Source organism: Xiphophorus hellerii, chromosome 24 (assembly GCF_003331165.1).
Source record: "Xiphophorus hellerii strain 12219 chromosome 24, Xiphophorus_hellerii-4.1, whole genome shotgun sequence".
In the NCBI taxonomy this organism is placed as follows: Eukaryota; Metazoa; Chordata; class Actinopteri; order Cyprinodontiformes; family Poeciliidae; genus Xiphophorus; species Xiphophorus hellerii.
Genome location: NC_045695.1, coordinates 7,596,659 through 7,613,255, shown reverse-complemented (window position 1 = coordinate 7,613,255; position 16,597 = coordinate 7,596,659). Strand labels below are relative to the sequence as shown.

The window sequence follows — 16,597 nt, the reverse complement described above, 5'->3', positions numbered from 1 at the left end:
TCTTCCTGGATGTTGAAATGAGGTGGGAAGTTAAAAATAGCGTATTATTCCGGAGTGGGAGGTGGAGTGTCTCACAACATGTGAGACGGTCTCCTGCTGGAGCAGAAACGGATGTTATTCACACTTTTTTTTCTACTCAGGAAAATCCTTTGACATTTTTTTGTCTGTGTCCTTTTAGCCTGTTTCTAGATGATCTTAGCCTTGCCTAGAATAAGCAGAAGAGGGATTGAATCATTTTTAAATGGACACGACAGTGAAAAACAATCCAGAAAAGGTTTTATATTCCAAACTTAAAGAGGAAAAACAGTGGACAGGTAGAGCCGGACCAATGAATAAATACAGTATGTGGCTCTTTTGTGTCCGAGTAACTTGGGACAAAATGGCTGTAGAACTGTTCAATGTTTTAGAAAGTAACAAATTGGATTGCAAAATAATCTTTTATATAGATCAATCATTCTTTGCACAATGAAAACCTTTTGCACAGACGCTTACATACTTGTGTAAACTGTAAAAAAACCAAAAAAACTTTGTGCACCAATTAGATCATAGGAGACGCTGTAATAAAACTTTACCAGGTCCAGATACTTTTTTGTACTGTAAAACGTCGACATTGCCCAGTTCTGTTTGCGCCTTTTGTACACACCAGATGCCTGATAACACTGCAAAAACTCTTGTACAGATCAGATTCTTGCTTACACTGTAAAAAAAAAATAAAAAATCTGACGAGACACAAAAACTTCCATGTTCACAGATTAATAATATGTATTTTACAATTAATTGCACAACCTAATCTAAAATAAACACTTCTAAGATAGCTTATCTCCTGTTCTGGTGTAAATGAACATGATGAATTTTTGTTTTTAAATAATTTTAGCTACTTATTTGTCTATTTAACACAATAAAAAAATATTGTCACACTGTAATTGCTTATATTATTTCGATTTTCATTAGGAAGAACCCTGTGCTGTTTGAACAAGTACGTCCTTTTCATTCGATAACTTCGATTCTCTTGCAAATTTCTTGAATTACCTCACCTGTACTGCGTGTGGATGTTATTTAGCAGCTCTAGCAGCTTGAGGACAAAGCTTCACCTTACCTTACACATCTGCTGTCTGGATGCTCGCTCTGTCTGCTACCGATTAGCTCCCCCAACCAATCTGTGCAAATCTATGCAAATGTATGCTAATAGGATACTAATTACCATCCAGCCTAATCGCTCTGTTTGAGCAAAACTATTCCCATAGTGGCTATAAGCCGTTATGAGACTCCTTCCACTTGTAGAGAAACATCTGAGCACTTGAGATGCAAACATGGCAGTAAACATGAACCATAATCACAGTCTGCTGATTGGTTTGGTTTGTATGTTTATCTGGTCATTTTTCATCAATTCTTTTGACTTAAAACAAACATTTTAAGTAACTTGCAAGTATATGAAGATATTTGCACTAGAAACTTGACCAAATATACTTAGTAAGAGTTTGTGTTTTTGCAGCATAAGCACGTTTTTGGAAAAAACTGAGTTTAATTTTACAGTCCACACCGAGACCAAACTACTGCCAGACCTTAAAGGCCAGGGAATCACTTAAATAGAACCTGTCTGACCACATGAAGTAGGCTAAGATATCTTAAACAGCAACACAACACGCCCCGATCTGAAGTGCAAATCACAAAATCCTGAACTTAATAATAATAATAATGTCCTTCAGAGCACATAGCCTGACCAAATGTCACTGCCTGATTAGCAGTAGTATGATTTATTAAAGAGGCAAACAGGAGATCAATATTGAACTCTCACCGCTGGCGTACGAAGCGTCTGGTGAAGCACAGGCTGGAACGAAAAGAGATTTTCATCCTCCAACCAAAATCCACCTTGCAGAGGTGCTTTGAACATGTTCAGTCTTTCATATTTCTGTAAAACTAAAGTTCATGGACACTAAGTGTTTTTGCAGGTGTCGTTTAACATATTTTGTATAGTTTGTAGGTGTTTCCCCTTTTCCTGTTTTCCTTGCCATTTTTATTCAATCGCTTCTCTTTAAATGAAACTAACAAAAGGTGGAGATGATTGTAGTGATGAAGCCGGGACGATTTATGTCTTTCGGTGTGATAACATTGTTTCGAGTGGTTGGTGAGTTTATCAGCAGGGAAGCAGAAGCTGCTCTGCAGGGTCTCCCCTCCTCTCTACCCCTCCTTCTTCTTATCTCTCTTTTTTTTCTAATTGTTAATCACTTCATTCTGTCCCGATTCTGTTTTTCTAATGGCTTGTTTGTTTTACTCTGAAATATATTTAAAAAAAGCCTCTCAAGTTGAAATCTAAGGGGGGAAAAAAAGACAAGAACGAGATGTTTAATTTCAACAAATTCAATATATTTTGTGTAAATCTACATTTATCTGAATTCAAAGACATGGAAGACGCTTCATTTTTAATGTATGAAGCAGAGTAAGAAATTCACAGTGGACAGGAATTGTATTATAACCTGAAGGCTTTAACGGCAGGTGGTGGGAGGACACAGTCTCTGTTCGTCCTTTGTTGGACACGCCTGACCAATGAAGCTTTCTCTTACTGAAAGGTGAAGCTTGTCTTCCTCGCTGTGAAATGTGCTCTTTGTCAAGGTTTGCAATTTGCTGTTTCAACACCAGAAGATGGAATTAATAAAATACAGTGGGACTTTTTCCATTGTGTTTTAGCAAAAACATGTGTTTTGATTGCTTGAACCTCATAAACAACATTTTTTTTATGTGAATTTGGTAGATGGAGTAACAGTAAACATTTTTATTTTGCTTATGGATGTCGGTTTTTGTGATGTGATGCTAAGCCAGTATTTAACCACAACCATGCAAATTTGAGTTGTTGCTTCATTACAAATTGTCCTTCAAATTGAAAATTTCTAAAAATGTTTAGAGATTTAATTTTTGGAAAATCTGGATTTTATGATTGCACTCCTTGGGGTCTCCATATTTCAGTGTTGCAGAGCGGCCATCTTGCTCGAGAAGCTTGCTTTACAGCTTCTGTTTGGACCTTAAATTCAGGTTAACTCTATGACGAAGTATTAGGAACAAGGTAATTTTTCATTGTTTTTAAATTTTGAGAATAAAGTCATAATATTTGAAGAATTAAGTAGTAATTTTATTAGAACCCCAGCACAAACAATAACTATTTAAAATGCAATTTGTGTAAGTTTTACAAATAAGAAGATGCTAAAGCTTTGAACACATGTGTCAAATTATTATCAGCAGCCCTATGTTAAATAATCATATATGGGGATCATGCAGGCTGCCAGTTCTTGCTTTTTATCCTTCTCCTTCTACAACATGTTCCGTAATAAACCCCATGTACAACGTTTGCTTTATTTCAGAGGCACCAGTACAGTCTAACAGGATAAAGCTGCATAAAGGGACCATTTTGTCTTTGTTGCAGTCCACCTTTGGGAGTCAGAGTAATGCATCCGCAGCCACTGAACCAAGCAGGAGCGTTGCTGCAGGCTGAATGGCAGATGGCTCTGTCAGCGGGTGCAAACGCAAACAGCGAATATGTTGCAACACGTAAAGTCAGCTGAAAAAAAGCAGGTGTAATATAGCTTTTGATGTATGGATTTAAGCTAAGTCCCTTCTTTCTAATGGAAAGAACATTTTCCACATCTTAAACGCTAAAACAGAGGGAGGAGGTTTAATATCCAGGCGGCTCGGACTCCCAGTGGGACCATGTGGATGTCATTAGAGGACATGCCAGGAGAGGTTCCTCCCTGTCCACCCGTCCTTCCTCACTGGCTGAATATAAATCAACTCGGTCAGCATCCTGATCCGTATCATTTATTAATGTGTGCTTTTCATCCACGAGAGCCCGGGGTCCGGAGAGGCGTGTGCGCATTAGCATATATCTGTGTCGGCGTGTCAGGGGGATGCACCGAGCAGCTCCAGCATTGTCAAGCTAATGCAGGGCTACAAATTAAACCAGGACCTCTCAGGGCTGATTGAATTTAATGGCTTCCAGATACACATATGTTGCTCTGTGTTTGCTGCTAGCGGAGGAGCGAAGCTGCTTTTAGAAACAAGAGGGCTTTTTGTTAAAAATATTAACATTTTTCTAAAAATGTGTTTTCTGTTTGAAGAAAAGCAGCACATCTAGGGTTACATTTTCCAGCCTGTAATGAATGGAAAAGCAAATCAAAGCTTTTTTTCCCTTTTTAGCTTTTCACAATATCATATCTCCTAGATTAGCTGTGGGAATACCTTTTTTTTTTCCTTTATATGGCGTCATGATCTTGTCACGCGTCTTCCTAAGCTCGCCTCCAGCCATGTACATGTGTGTGCGCTCCTGTGTTTGTGTGTGTACATGTCAGTCTGCATTGATTTATCCCGTCTAACAGGGAGGAGCAATTCACTCAGGGGTTTCAGAGGAAGCCACATCCAATAAAGTCTTTGAGCTGAGTGGCCTCTTGGGTTCTGTCCTGTCTATCGAATGGCTCCGCTGTATTTTGAACCGGCGAGAGAAAAGCTACGGTTAAGTTGCAGAACCGAAGTGCAAAAATGCAATGCAATGTAGGGGGTTTAAGATAAGAAGGTATTTAATTCAAGAATAAACACAAGAACTGGTTGAATGCATATCATATTTGAAGTGCCATGAATGCAAATGCTGCTTGCCAATGATAAATGTGGTCTGTTGGATGAACCTTTCAAAGCCATCGATGCCACATTGGAAGCATGTTTTCTAAGATGCTAAAAATTCTAATTCCAAGAGGTGGAGGGGATCCTGAGGAAAGAAAATTAAGAGGAAAAATCTGAAAAATGTAGGTTAATATCATGATATTGTGCAGCCTGATGTTAAAGACACTGCAAAAATACAAAATCGTCAGTCCAGTTTCAAGTGCAAATATATTAATACCCTTGAAATAAAACAAAACTGACTTTAAGTAATATTTTGGCAACATATGAGAGCTTGTTTTAGCTCAGTTATTTCTTAATATTGATTTAAAAAAAGTGCTAGTTCCACTGACAGATAATTTCACTTACAACATAAGAAAAAATGTCTTGTTAGAAGTTAAATAAGCTGCAAGTGGAACAATAGAAAAAAATGCTTCAAGCCTTTTTCTGAACACGTTTACTTCTCTTTAATAGTATTAAACTCTATTGTCTTTCCTGTTTTTAAGAGTTTCATGTCATATTTATACCATTACACCAAGAACTCTGAGATTTCTAATTAAATCTTAATATATTTCCTAATATAAATTTTTTTTTAATTATTCAGCTGTGAATTTTTTTTATTATGTATTGATTATTAAATGCCTCTCTATGGAACTGCATCCACAAAAACGAAATGTGATTCAGTCATTGATAGAAATTAAATTGGGCCTAAAATCAAAGGATTACCCAATTTACAAGGTTAGAAAAGCTACGGTTTTAATCAAAAGCCTTAGGAGTGTCGGATGTATTTTCCCCCTCCCCAGAAAATCCAAATTGGAAACATCTGACAAATTAAACCTTCTTTTAACATATAGAGTCTGGCTAATAAACATGTTTTTGTTCCTTTTTTCTCCCACTCAGGGTTCATTTCCAGGGAACTTGCACTTGGTTCTGGTGTTGCGTCCCACTACTCTGTTCCAGCGGACTCTCTCAGACTTCCTGTTCAAGTTCAACAGGGATGAGTTCAAAATGAAGGTGCCAACATGACCAACGAATGTTCGCTCACTTAGTTGTAATTGTTGTCTCTCATTATTACGCGTGTACAGTGAGGGTATTAGATGTAACCACACAGGCAGTTGCCCAGGGCGACATTACAAAGGGTGGCTCAGAAACACCAGATAAAAAAATGAACTTACCTTTCAGATGTTTTTTTTCGCCCCTCCTTGGAATCTCCTCTGATTGCATGTCTTTATCAGGTGGTGATGCTGAGTACAGTGACCGAGCTCCACGCTTATATCGACCCGGGGCAACTGACCACAGAGCTGGGAGGCACACAGGAGTACTGCCATGACAGCTGGATCACACACCGCACTGTACGTCAACGCAAAAGTTTTGTGTGTTTTCTGCATATTCATGGCTCCAGTTCAGGTTTTTCTTAAACGATCGTCTGCATTTCTACGCAGGCCATCGAGGCGTTCGCCCTCATGGTGAAGACCATGGCACAGACCCTGCAGGCGTTTGGCACCGAGCTTGCAGAGACAGAGTTACCCAACGATGCAGAGGCCACCGTGGACCTGCTGCACAAACACACACTGCAGAAAGACACAATGAAGGTCAGCAGTCCTCTTTCCTCTTCCATAAATATTTGAAACAGGATTATATTTACATAAATCTACGGCAAGCAGTTTGTGTTTAATGTAAAAGTATCTAGTTATCCTAATTGATGTAAAGTTTTCTACGCTTTGGTGTTGACGACTTAAAGATGGGGTTTTTTTCTGCACAATAAGTGTGACTAATTTGTAGGTTAGTGCTTCAAAAACCTGACTTCCAGCTCTTACTAATTGGATAAAGGAGTATTTTCCAAATAGATTTTTGAACTATCGACTAGTTAGGTCTGGTACAGGGAGGTACAACATGTGGCCTGAGGGCCATATGTGGCCCTACGAATGATTTTGTGCGGCTTTTGTCCACAATTCAAGAATAGCTTCATTTCACCAGACTGTTCGTGGAGAGACACTTAAAACTAATTAAAGTGAATGATGCAGTCAAAATAGAATAATCTTAAAACAGAAAGACAAAGCATCCATCTTTTATCAAGCATATTTTTTGCTTTCATATCACCAAGAATATTTATGAAGTTTGACTTGAAAGTAGAATCAAAGTGAACCCATTTATTTAACTAGGCTAAATAAGAGGGGTTTTTTTTTTTAATATTGCGTATTCAGTTTGTTTGCTAAAGAATATCTTTCCAATTCCTAGGAGGACCTGAAGGTGGCGCTGTCTCAAGGAGGGCGTTTGCTGGCTTGCATCAATGAGCCTCTACAGACAGACCCTGATTACAGCATGACACAAGATGAAATGGAGAACTTGGCGACTGTTCAGAGGTGCGTCAATGGCGTGGACGCATCCAAAAATAATAATTCGCTTTTTCCATGAACAAACAAAGAAACCGCTTCTCACAAATCTGCTTCTTTATTTCATTACGTCTGCTTCAGACTCCTGGGTCAGTTGGACGAAACCCAAACGGCGTTTGATGATTTCTGGGAACGTCACCGCACCAAGCTGGAGCAGTGTCTGCAGCTCCGCCACTTTGAAAAGCACTTCCGTGAAGTTAGTCGCGTTTTGTGCCCTGCTCGCACCGTGGGGAGCAAACTTTTAAATCAAAGCGCCTTCCTGTTTCTTAGGTGCGTCCCCAGCTTGACGTGATGTTCGAGCGCCTGTCGGGTTTCTCCGAAGTCAGCATAAGCCCCGCCCACGCAGAGCACGTCCTGCGAGAGCTCAGCAGCCACGAGGAGAAGGCTTGCGTAAGATCCCAGTATAAGAAAATAAATAAATAAAATCAGTTCAAGATGTTTGCAATACATTTTAATTCAGTGTTTATAGGAGGGCACTACACTTCCTTGCAGAAGAATTCACACAACATGATTACTTGTAGATTTTGTCGCAAAGTTACAGCTGCAAACTTCAATGTGCTTTAGAAGGATTTTATGTAGTTGACGTAAAACAAAGTGGTGAACAACTGAGTAATGGAAGAGAAAGGATTAGCAACATTTCAGTCAAAATAAATGACTACAGGCAGATTTATTGGTATTAAAATGATGGGTCCATTATCAGTCAGTGAAACACAAACTGTTCCATCTAGTGTTTTATCCAAAGATTGCTTTGACATGCCGTTGTTTGTTTTTTGTTCTATCAGGAGCTGATGGACCTCGCCTTGTCTCTGGCCAGCGAGGGGGACAGTCTGATAGAAAACTCTCACTACGCCGAGGACAGCATCCGGCCGAAGTGTGGCGAGCTGCGAGGTGTGTGTGAGGAGATCGGCTCCACTCTGCGGAGCAAGAAGGGCCTCCTGCTCAGGGCCCGGGAGCTGCACCACGCCCTGGAGAAGGTACCGCTACTGAAATAACGTCAGGAATAAGACAATCTGGACGAAGCGCTGAAAAACACTTTCCTTGCAGGCGTCCCAGTGGTGTGAGGACGGGATCTTGCTGTTGGCTAACCAACCGGTGGACCGCTGTCAGTCTCAGGATGGAGCCGAGGCGGCTCTGCAGGAGCTGGAGCGCTACCTGGATACAGCAGCTCTGCACACCATCTCGGACCGCGGCGCCATCTGCTGTCAGTACGAGGCGGTGCTCAATCCTCAACTCAGGGTGAGAGGATGAGATTTCATTCTGAGAGTTTATGAAAACATGATATGCAACAACATTAAAGATGGACTCTTCCTCTGTCAGGATCACATGGATAAGGTTTTCCAGAAGCAGAGCTCTGTTCAGGAGATGTTTGAGAAGAGACGAGTTAGCCTGAAGAAACTCGCTGCCAAGCAAACCAGACCAGTCCAGCCAGTGGCACCGAGACCAGAGGTCAAGTCTCCGCTCTCCTCTCCCAGTAAGTCTCCAGTGAATTAATGGATGCAGCTAAACATTATGTGAATAAAGTAGTTAAAATGTGAAAACGAATCTGCTTTCCAGACCCAGAGAGAAAAGAGAGGAGATACTCAGCAGATAGTGCACTCTGTAAAAAGGTAAAAGAAATTGTAAATTTTAAAATTCCAAAAAAATACGCTAAAATGTATGAAGCACTGCATCTACAGAGGTTTCTTCTTCTATAAATATTTACAATGTTTCCAGGGCGAGTCTCCCGTACACAACGGCGGGACAAGACACGCTTCCCTTTCAGAAGAAGAGGAAAACCTGGCAGTACTTCGTCGGTAAGTCATCCTCAGAATTATAATTTAATAACTGGCAGCCGGGCTAATTCAGATCCGTCTGAATTCTTTGTTTGTTTCGTTTCCTCGGCTCCCAGGCATGTGATGAACGAGCTGCTGGAGACGGAGCGGGCGTATGTCGAGGAGCTTCTGTGCGTTCTGGAGGTGAGCGCGGCGTTTTGCTCGCAGCCCGGTGCTAAGCGCCGGATCGTGGCATTGATTCGCTGATGTTCTGCTCAGGGTTATGCAGCAGAGATGGACAACCCAGCCATGGCCCATCTCATCCCCAGCACCCTGCAGAGCAAGAAGGACATCCTGTTTGGGAACATGCCGGAAATTTATCAGTTTCATAAAAGGTCTACTTATCAGTGTTCTTTTTCTGATGATCAAGCTTAGATTAACATCGTTTTTTCAATAATCGGGGCGTTTCATTTTACTCTCCAGGACGTTCCTGAAGGATCTGGAAGCGTACACGGACTGCCCAGAACTTGTAGGCCGCTGCTTTTTAGAGCGGGTATGATTTTTCTCTTTTTTCCCACAACAAAGAAGCACTTGCTTTACTGAAGGAGTGCACCCGTTACACATTCTGTTGCCGCTTCCCTGCAGATGAAAGACTTGCAGATCTACGAGGCCTATTGCCAGAACAAACCTCGCTCAGAGAGCTTGTGGCGACAATGCTCGGACTGTGCCTTCTTCCAGGTTCGACGCCTTCCTCTTTACGTCTCTTCCGGGAGAAACGCAGCCTTAAGTGTCTCCTCTGACTTTTGCTTTTGTGGTTTAGGAGTGCCAGAAGAAGCTGGAACACAAACTTGGTTTGGACTCCTACCTCCTCAAACCCGTCCAGAGAATCACAAAGTACCAGCTACTGCTAAAAGTGAGCGACCCGTTATTAGTTTTAAATAAAACAAACATGGAGCAGTATTACTCACTGCCTGTTGTTTTCCTTCAGGAGTTGCTGAAGTACAGTAAGGGCTGTGACGGTGCCGACGACCTGCAGGAAGCGCTGTCCTCCATCTTGGGAATCCTGAAAGCCGTCAACGACTCCATGCATCTCATCGCCATCACAGGATACGAGGTTTGCGTAACGTTCACTCGGTTATTTATAAAAATGTTTTAATCTCAAGTCATTTAACTCCAGTGATTCCTAAAGAAGTGAATTTGACAAAACATACAGTCACAATATCACAATGCCAATTTCAATGCTTTAGAAAAAAAAGATCAGTGGACTTGTTCATCACAATAAATAAAAGAACGGTAACAACCCTTTCTCAGTAGACGATAAGTCACAAAATAGAATCATGTAAAAGAAAAATTAAACATTAATTAAGACGAATAAAAACACACAAGCTACAAACATGTTAAAAAATGATGATGAAGTGAGTCTGAGCTACAATTTAATGCAAATGCAGCTGCAAGTGTTTTCATTTTTTCTTCCAAAACTGCTTAAATATTTTGATTCAGTCAAATCAGATGAAAAGTCTCAATCGCAGTTAGGCATTCGCACAGCATGACGCTGCCACCGCCGTGTTTGACCATCAGCACCTTTTTTGACTTGGATTGTTGCTTTAATAAGCCACCTTTTCTTCTTTTAGGGCAACCTGTCAGATCTGGGCCGTCTGATGATGCAGGGCTCCTTCAGCGTCTGGACGGAGCATAAAAAAGGTCACGCCAAGGTCAAGGACCTGGCCAGGTTCAAGCCCATGCAGAGGCACCTGTTTCTGCACGAGAAAGCTCTCCTCTTCTGCAAAAAGAGGGAGGAGAACGGGGAAGGCTACGAGAAGGCGCCCTCGTATAGCTTCAAGCACTCGCTTAGCGTAAGCTGACGTCGTTTTCACATCGCCGTCGTGTCCTCGTTGCAGGTTAACGTGTCTATCTGTGGGGGTTTATGTGCAGATGAGTGCGGTGGGCATCACTGAGAATGCTAAAGGCGACAACAAGAAGTTTGAGATTTGGTGCAATTCCAGAGAAGAGGTCTTTATAGTGCAGGTAACACAAAAAAACAAATCAGCTGCCTCTGCAGACCCGCCTGTAAATCTGCAGACTAAACAGAGGAACACTGGTTTGCTTCGTCCAGGCTCCAACCGCAGAGATTAAAACGGCCTGGGTGAACGAGATCCGCAAGGTTCTGACTCAGCAGCTCAAAGCCTGCAGAGGTAGGCTGGTTTGCTTTGCGCTCTCCGTTTCCTGCAACGCGCTGCCGCTCATCTCTGCAGCAAACTGTCGTGTGTTTCAGACGCCACCCAGCAGAAGAGCTCGGACTCTCCGAATCCCACCAGCAATAACTCCTCCATCTCCCTCAGGTATGGTTGCTGATTACTTTGTAAGATTTTGTGTTTTGGCAGAGTAAATGACAGAGTTTTATTAAATCATTTCTTACTTTTTCCATGTAGGCGAAAAAGTTGCTTTTGATATTTGCTCAGGTTATCTTTTTCAGGTACTAAAATGTAACTTACGATCTAAAACATGTCAGTGAAACAGAAGAAATCTGAATTTTATAGCCGTGTGTGAAGTCGCCCGTTTGTTTCCCGCAGCCCGTTCCGCAGCAGCGCTCAGAAGAACCAGAGGAAGCAGGATGAGAAGAAGGTGGAGCCAAACCCGACCTCAGAGGCGAACTCGTGTCCCTCGCCGAAACATAAAGGTAAAAGGTTAAAAAACCAGAAACCCAGCTGTGGCTGCAGGGCTTTTAAAAGCGTCCCCTGTCTCTGCTGAAGGCTGCTCTGTCGACTCTCCGTAATCTGGACTCTATTTCTCTCCGTCATCTTCATCTCCATGGCTCTATTTGCTCTATCCTCTCTCCCATTCCCACCCATCGCCTACAGATGAAGCTGTGACCAGCCCGACCACTGACAGGTCCTCAGTGGCTAAAAAGCGTTTTACTTTGCAGGGTTTCAGCAACCTCAAGAGCCCCAAAGGTAACATTAAGAAACAACAACCTCATGAGTTTCCAGAGCTATAAAAACCGACGGTGGAGGTATCCTGCCACCTGGTGGTCAAAAGTGAAACAATCCTTTTGCTTTTTTTTTTGTGCTTTTGTACCTTTTCTCTGCTCTTTTCCATTTTTTCCAAACAAAACCTGACTTTTGCTTTTGCTTCCCCCTCTCTCAACCCGCTGCTCGTTTCTTCCTCTGCTCCCTGCCTGCCCAGGCTCAGCTCTGAGTCCTGAGCTCTCCTCCAAACGCCACTCGGTCAAGAGTGACCCCACGCCGTTTGGGTTCAAAGGTACATTCTTGTCACGTTTACCACGGCGTAGTTTGATACTCGTATTGATTAGATTTTACCAGCGTTTCGTGGAAATACTCTCATTTCACATTTAATTTGTTTTATATGTGTGGAGAGAAATCGGCTATCTGCATAACGAGCTGTGTTTTCATTATTATTTCATTGCTGACACGTTGATTACATATTCTTATCATGTCCTAATAAGTTTGGGTTTTGAATGACTCTACACTGTTCCTCTTATTACCTTACAAAAATGCTAAAGAATTGATTAATATTTTAAAATATAAAGGCAATTTCTTTACAAAGAATCTAGCTTTGGCAGCTTTTCATAGGCTCTTTTTGCAAAAAGGGAATCTACAAACTGCAAGCTATTATTTAAGTAATTTTATGTCATTCTGTATCACAATTTAATGATAGAAACCATATTAAACCTTAATAGAAAGATAAAATTCGTTTTTAATGTAAAAAGCTAAATAAATTTTCTATAGTAGGTACTATAAAAACAAGGTACCATTTTAAGCATCCAGAATTATGACACAAATTTGCTTATTCCTGAAAAAGGTCCCTAAAAGGCCTCATAAATCTGGAGGTTTTATATCAAGAACAACATTTTTACATTGATCTGCAGATCATCATCCCTCAAAGTCTCTTTTCCAACCTAAACATCTCTCTAGATGCTTCACTAATTCTTTCTTCTGACCAGCTCGGAAGCAAAATACTCCCAAATCCTCCAGTTTAAAGTGTAACACCATTTCCTCTCCTCCACTGGCCTCCTGTCATTGACTCGCTGGCAGTTTCTTCCCCCTTTCAGAGCCGGCTTCACGCAGCACTCTGAGCAGAGTCAAATGGATGAGTACCTCTAACCTGCTACAGAGCAAGCGGCGAGGTAACACCGCCGCTTGAAAGTTGGCGGTTCGGTCACACTGTGGCGGGTTTTGCTGTTTCTGTGCTCCTTATGGTGAAGTTAGCAACATTCCAAGTCATTTTCTCCCGCATTCAGACCAGAGAAACAACTAATTGAGGTCAAATGGTTGATTTGAAATGCCTGCTTCACCATAAATCAGTTTGGTGATCTTTCTATTTTGGGTGGTTTTGTGCGACTTTAACACCTTTTCAACAACCAGATCTTTGAACAAAACAAATCCTTCTGGCTTCCCAGTTTTACTCTCTGTATTGGTGGACTGGCTTGTCTTAGTTTGACACTTTCTCCTAATTTGACTGTGACTTTCGGTTTGCAATCACAGACGTGGATGTTTTTTTTTTTTTAAACTCAACATTTAGATACAACATTTTTTCTGTGGAGCTCGCTGGGATATGGAATTATTAATGCTTTCATTGAACAGAAAGCGGAGAAAATAGCTCTCTGTAAAAAAGAACATTTCTGATGAAATCTGTTTTTTTCTCCCCCCCAACATCAAGTGAATTTTATAATCACAATAAGAATTTTTTTTTACAACAAACAATAAAAGTCCACCCCTGGTTTGGAGAAAGAAATTGGTCTCCCTGGTTGCAATCATACTGTATATCACAATCTGAGTGCGTCAAATCAACATTTTTCTTCTTCGTGTCTTTAATTTCATTTGATTGAATTCTTTGTCGTCCTTTTTAACGTCTCGTACCGACAGGCTGGAACAAGCCGTCTCTGTCAGTGGACGCCTCGGAGGAGAACGATGGCTTCTCCAGCGGAGAGGACCCCATGACCTCTGACATCGAGGATGAAGTGGTGAAAAAACTGGTGAGCTTGAAATCTCTGGCATTCCCTAATCCTTTCTTCACTGTAATTATCTCATTAAATATGTTTTTTTGTTGTTGTTGTTGGGTTTTTTTTAACTCTGAAGGCTCCAGGGAAGTACAGTGTGGTAGCAGACTGCGAGAAGGCGGGCCCTCAAGAGCTGTCTGTCAAAAGTGGAGACATGGTCCAGCTAATCAGAGAGGGAGAGGACGGACAATGGTAAAAACTTTCCTTCCACCACTATTAATGGATTCCACTGGGATTTTATTTGACCGAACAACAGAACTGATACATTGTTGTGTAACCCTTCCTCCTCTGCAGGTTTGTGAAAAACCTCCGCAGCGGTAAAGAGGGCTGGGTGGCAGCGGCGAACCTCCTCAGCCTCATCTCAGAGTCCAAATCATCTCAATCACTCAGCAGCTCCGGTTGGTTGCCATTTCTCGCTTTACTCTGTGTTGTGACTGCAAGCAGAAACCGATTGCACATTTGTCCTGCAGATGGCAGCGTCTCTGGGAACCTAAGCACCTCTTCCAGCTGCAGCGAGACCTACACCAGCTTCTCCGACATCAAACCCTGACCGAAGATCCCATCGCCATACCTCAACCCTTAAGTTATTTTTCTACTCCCATCATAAAATCTGCAGCTGACTCTGACAGGAGAACAGAATTAGTGTTTGTTTGTTTCTTTATTTCTTTTCAGTGGCACACTTTAAAGTTTCCTTGCACCTTAGACTTCTCATTTTTGCAGTCGTACCATGTGGATTCATCGTCTCCTGTCAGGTCTGCTTTAAAAATCCCAAAAGGCTCGGAAGCCTTAACTTACTGGACATGCGTTCAGTGCCATAGCGCTATAATGTAGCATCACAAGAGACATTTTCAAGAATATCTGCACTAAATGCAACAACACTGGAGTCAAACTTTGCAGCTCAGCGACAGATTCTTCTTCAGAGCTCGCACAGATGCTATCAAACAGGCATTTCACGTATTGCGACGGCTTCAGTGTCGGGCATCGATTGTACACTGTGAAAAGTGGCGGGTGGCTGCAACTAGAAACATGCCAGCGGCCGCGTCTTGGAGCGAAACTGCGCTCCTGTTGTTCATGGGAGTTGAAAGAGGCCGTTGTGTGTGTTTATTTGGCACAAAAATGCTGTGTCCCTTCCATATTTTCACCGCATAAACAAAGATTTCGATGTCTTAGAAGGTGATTGTCACCAAAAGATCCACATCCTGCACTTCTCTACTTATAACTACTGGCAGCTTGGACATCTAGATTTCTTTGTTTCTTTTTTTTTTCTCTCTGTTTATCTCTCAGGAAACCTTAGTGGTTGCTCGGTCCGGCAGGTGTGACTGCATACCTGCGCATGGGGGCTTACTGTCTTTGTGTGCACATTCCTGCCCGCCAGTTCACAGAGCTGTTAAAGGGGCAGGCGCAAGTCGACTCAGTGGCTATATAAATCATTTTCCAGCAGCACTGTGTCACTGTGACCTCCGCTGACGCGCGCTGAAATGACCAAACAACGTCGCAAATCTCAGTCAACTGCATTTATGTTTGTTTCTCCGCACAAAAGAAAGCTTTGTCCCCGGCCTTTGCTCCCAGCCCCATTCAGGCATGTGACACTCGCCACTCATTTTTTTCTTTTTAAAGAAAGCCAGACCTGCCCAACATGTTTGTGCGCATCCATTTAATGTATCTGATCCCATTGGGAAACGATGAAAAATGTGACTTTTTGTAGGATTTTCACAGAATGAGGAGCTTGTGCTGTTACAAACACCGAATCACATTCGCTCTTTGAGAGCAAACATGGTTTTATATGCCCCAGGTTTCTACTGTATCCACAAGGCGCGGTAAAGTACTCTCTTCCTTTATTTTTATGAACAGGAATGCTATTGAACTAAGCACAGCTCCACCCGTTTATTGCCCACACTGGGCCTGACGCCTCTGTTAGTAAAGGGAAAGGAAGAAACTATGCTGCAGGCCTTTTCGTTTTCAAACTGTGTGTATCACTGGCTGGCATTTTGTGTTGGTAAATGTACCTGTTCTGTCGATGTCGCCTCTATACCTCATGCTGTTTTCCTCAAAAGCACGTACACTGTAAAGAAGAGTCTCTTTGTCTCAGCGTTTCACTCTTTGTGGCATGTTCCTCACAGCTCCCCATTTTAAACCTAAAATATATATATTTTTTACCTGATTATGAGAGTTTATTTTCTGCCCTCTTTAGAGAAAAAAAACAACCTGACACGGGCACTAAACTTGTCGGGGTTTGATCATGGTCACGCCATAAAGTTAAATGAATCATTTTTACTTTTTATTCCGAGGCTGGAAAAAAAAAAAAAAAAAAAAAAACACAATTGAGAAAGGGGTTATATATTTTTTACTTTTCTGTTTTATGCAGCACATTGCGGCAACCACTGTCTTTATTTTCTGATGGTATATCTACTGTGTATGATGGTGAAATAAAAGTGTTATGAGACATATGTATATTTGTAAATATGTATTCTGACTTGTATGTACAATTAAAGCAGCTTTAATAAAATCTGAGATTGTTTCCTCAACTGGATTTCTTATTTACGTGACTGCAGTGTTAATGTTATCTATTTTGACCAAAGTAGCCAGGCATAACAAAAGCTTGTGTTTTGGCTCCTTTGGCGCTCCATACACATGGATTGTAGCCCAGTTAGTCTGAAATTTTAAAAAACTTGCAAGTTTTTCTACATAATTTCTCCAGAAGTCTGCAAACTGCATAACAGATATGTTCTAAAGGTAAATTTAGTAAATGAAATTACGCTACTACCAATTTAAATGCGTACGTCGGGGAAAAACAGTGA

General features: G+C 41.6%; 1 protein-coding gene across 4 annotated transcripts in view; it reads left to right on the top strand.

The window, feature by feature from the left end:
• The window catches only part of mcf2la (mcf.2 cell line derived transforming sequence-like a), a 41,979-nt gene extending 25,655 nt beyond the window's left edge, over positions 1 to 16,324 (top strand). For 3 of the 4 annotated variants that reach the window (XM_032556767.1, XM_032556764.1, XM_032556766.1), the window contains exons 5-32: positions 5,539 to 5,652; positions 5,874 to 5,990; positions 6,081 to 6,230; positions 6,877 to 7,001; positions 7,113 to 7,227; positions 7,302 to 7,421; positions 7,814 to 8,005; positions 8,076 to 8,267; positions 8,349 to 8,502; positions 8,586 to 8,638; positions 8,745 to 8,824; positions 8,920 to 8,986; positions 9,062 to 9,177; positions 9,266 to 9,335; positions 9,428 to 9,520; positions 9,603 to 9,695; positions 9,771 to 9,896; positions 10,414 to 10,635; positions 10,715 to 10,807; positions 10,896 to 10,974; positions 11,055 to 11,121; positions 11,353 to 11,459; positions 11,641 to 11,733; positions 11,966 to 12,040; positions 13,666 to 13,775; positions 13,879 to 13,991; positions 14,094 to 14,197; positions 14,270 to 16,324. In XM_032556767.1, the coding sequence (XP_032412658.1) occupies positions 5,539 to 5,652; positions 5,874 to 5,990; positions 6,081 to 6,230; positions 6,877 to 7,001; positions 7,113 to 7,227; positions 7,302 to 7,421; positions 7,814 to 8,005; positions 8,076 to 8,267; positions 8,349 to 8,502; positions 8,586 to 8,638; positions 8,745 to 8,824; positions 8,920 to 8,986; positions 9,062 to 9,177; positions 9,266 to 9,335; positions 9,428 to 9,520; positions 9,603 to 9,695; positions 9,771 to 9,896; positions 10,414 to 10,635; positions 10,715 to 10,807; positions 10,896 to 10,974; positions 11,055 to 11,121; positions 11,353 to 11,459; positions 11,641 to 11,733; positions 11,966 to 12,040; positions 13,666 to 13,775; positions 13,879 to 13,991; positions 14,094 to 14,197; positions 14,270 to 14,349 (3,120 nt within the window). In that variant the 3' untranslated portion in view covers positions 14,350 to 16,324. The remainder of the gene's footprint in view (positions 1 to 5,538; positions 5,653 to 5,873; positions 5,991 to 6,080; positions 6,231 to 6,876; positions 7,002 to 7,112; positions 7,228 to 7,301; positions 7,422 to 7,813; positions 8,006 to 8,075; positions 8,268 to 8,348; positions 8,503 to 8,585; positions 8,639 to 8,744; positions 8,825 to 8,919; positions 8,987 to 9,061; positions 9,178 to 9,265; positions 9,336 to 9,427; positions 9,521 to 9,602; positions 9,696 to 9,770; positions 9,897 to 10,413; positions 10,636 to 10,714; positions 10,808 to 10,895; positions 10,975 to 11,054; positions 11,122 to 11,352; positions 11,460 to 11,640; positions 11,734 to 11,965; positions 12,041 to 13,665; positions 13,776 to 13,878; positions 13,992 to 14,093; positions 14,198 to 14,269) is intronic. The other variant, XM_032556768.1, reaches the window with a different exon arrangement.
• The last annotated feature ends 273 nt before the right edge of the window (positions 16,325 to 16,597 follow it).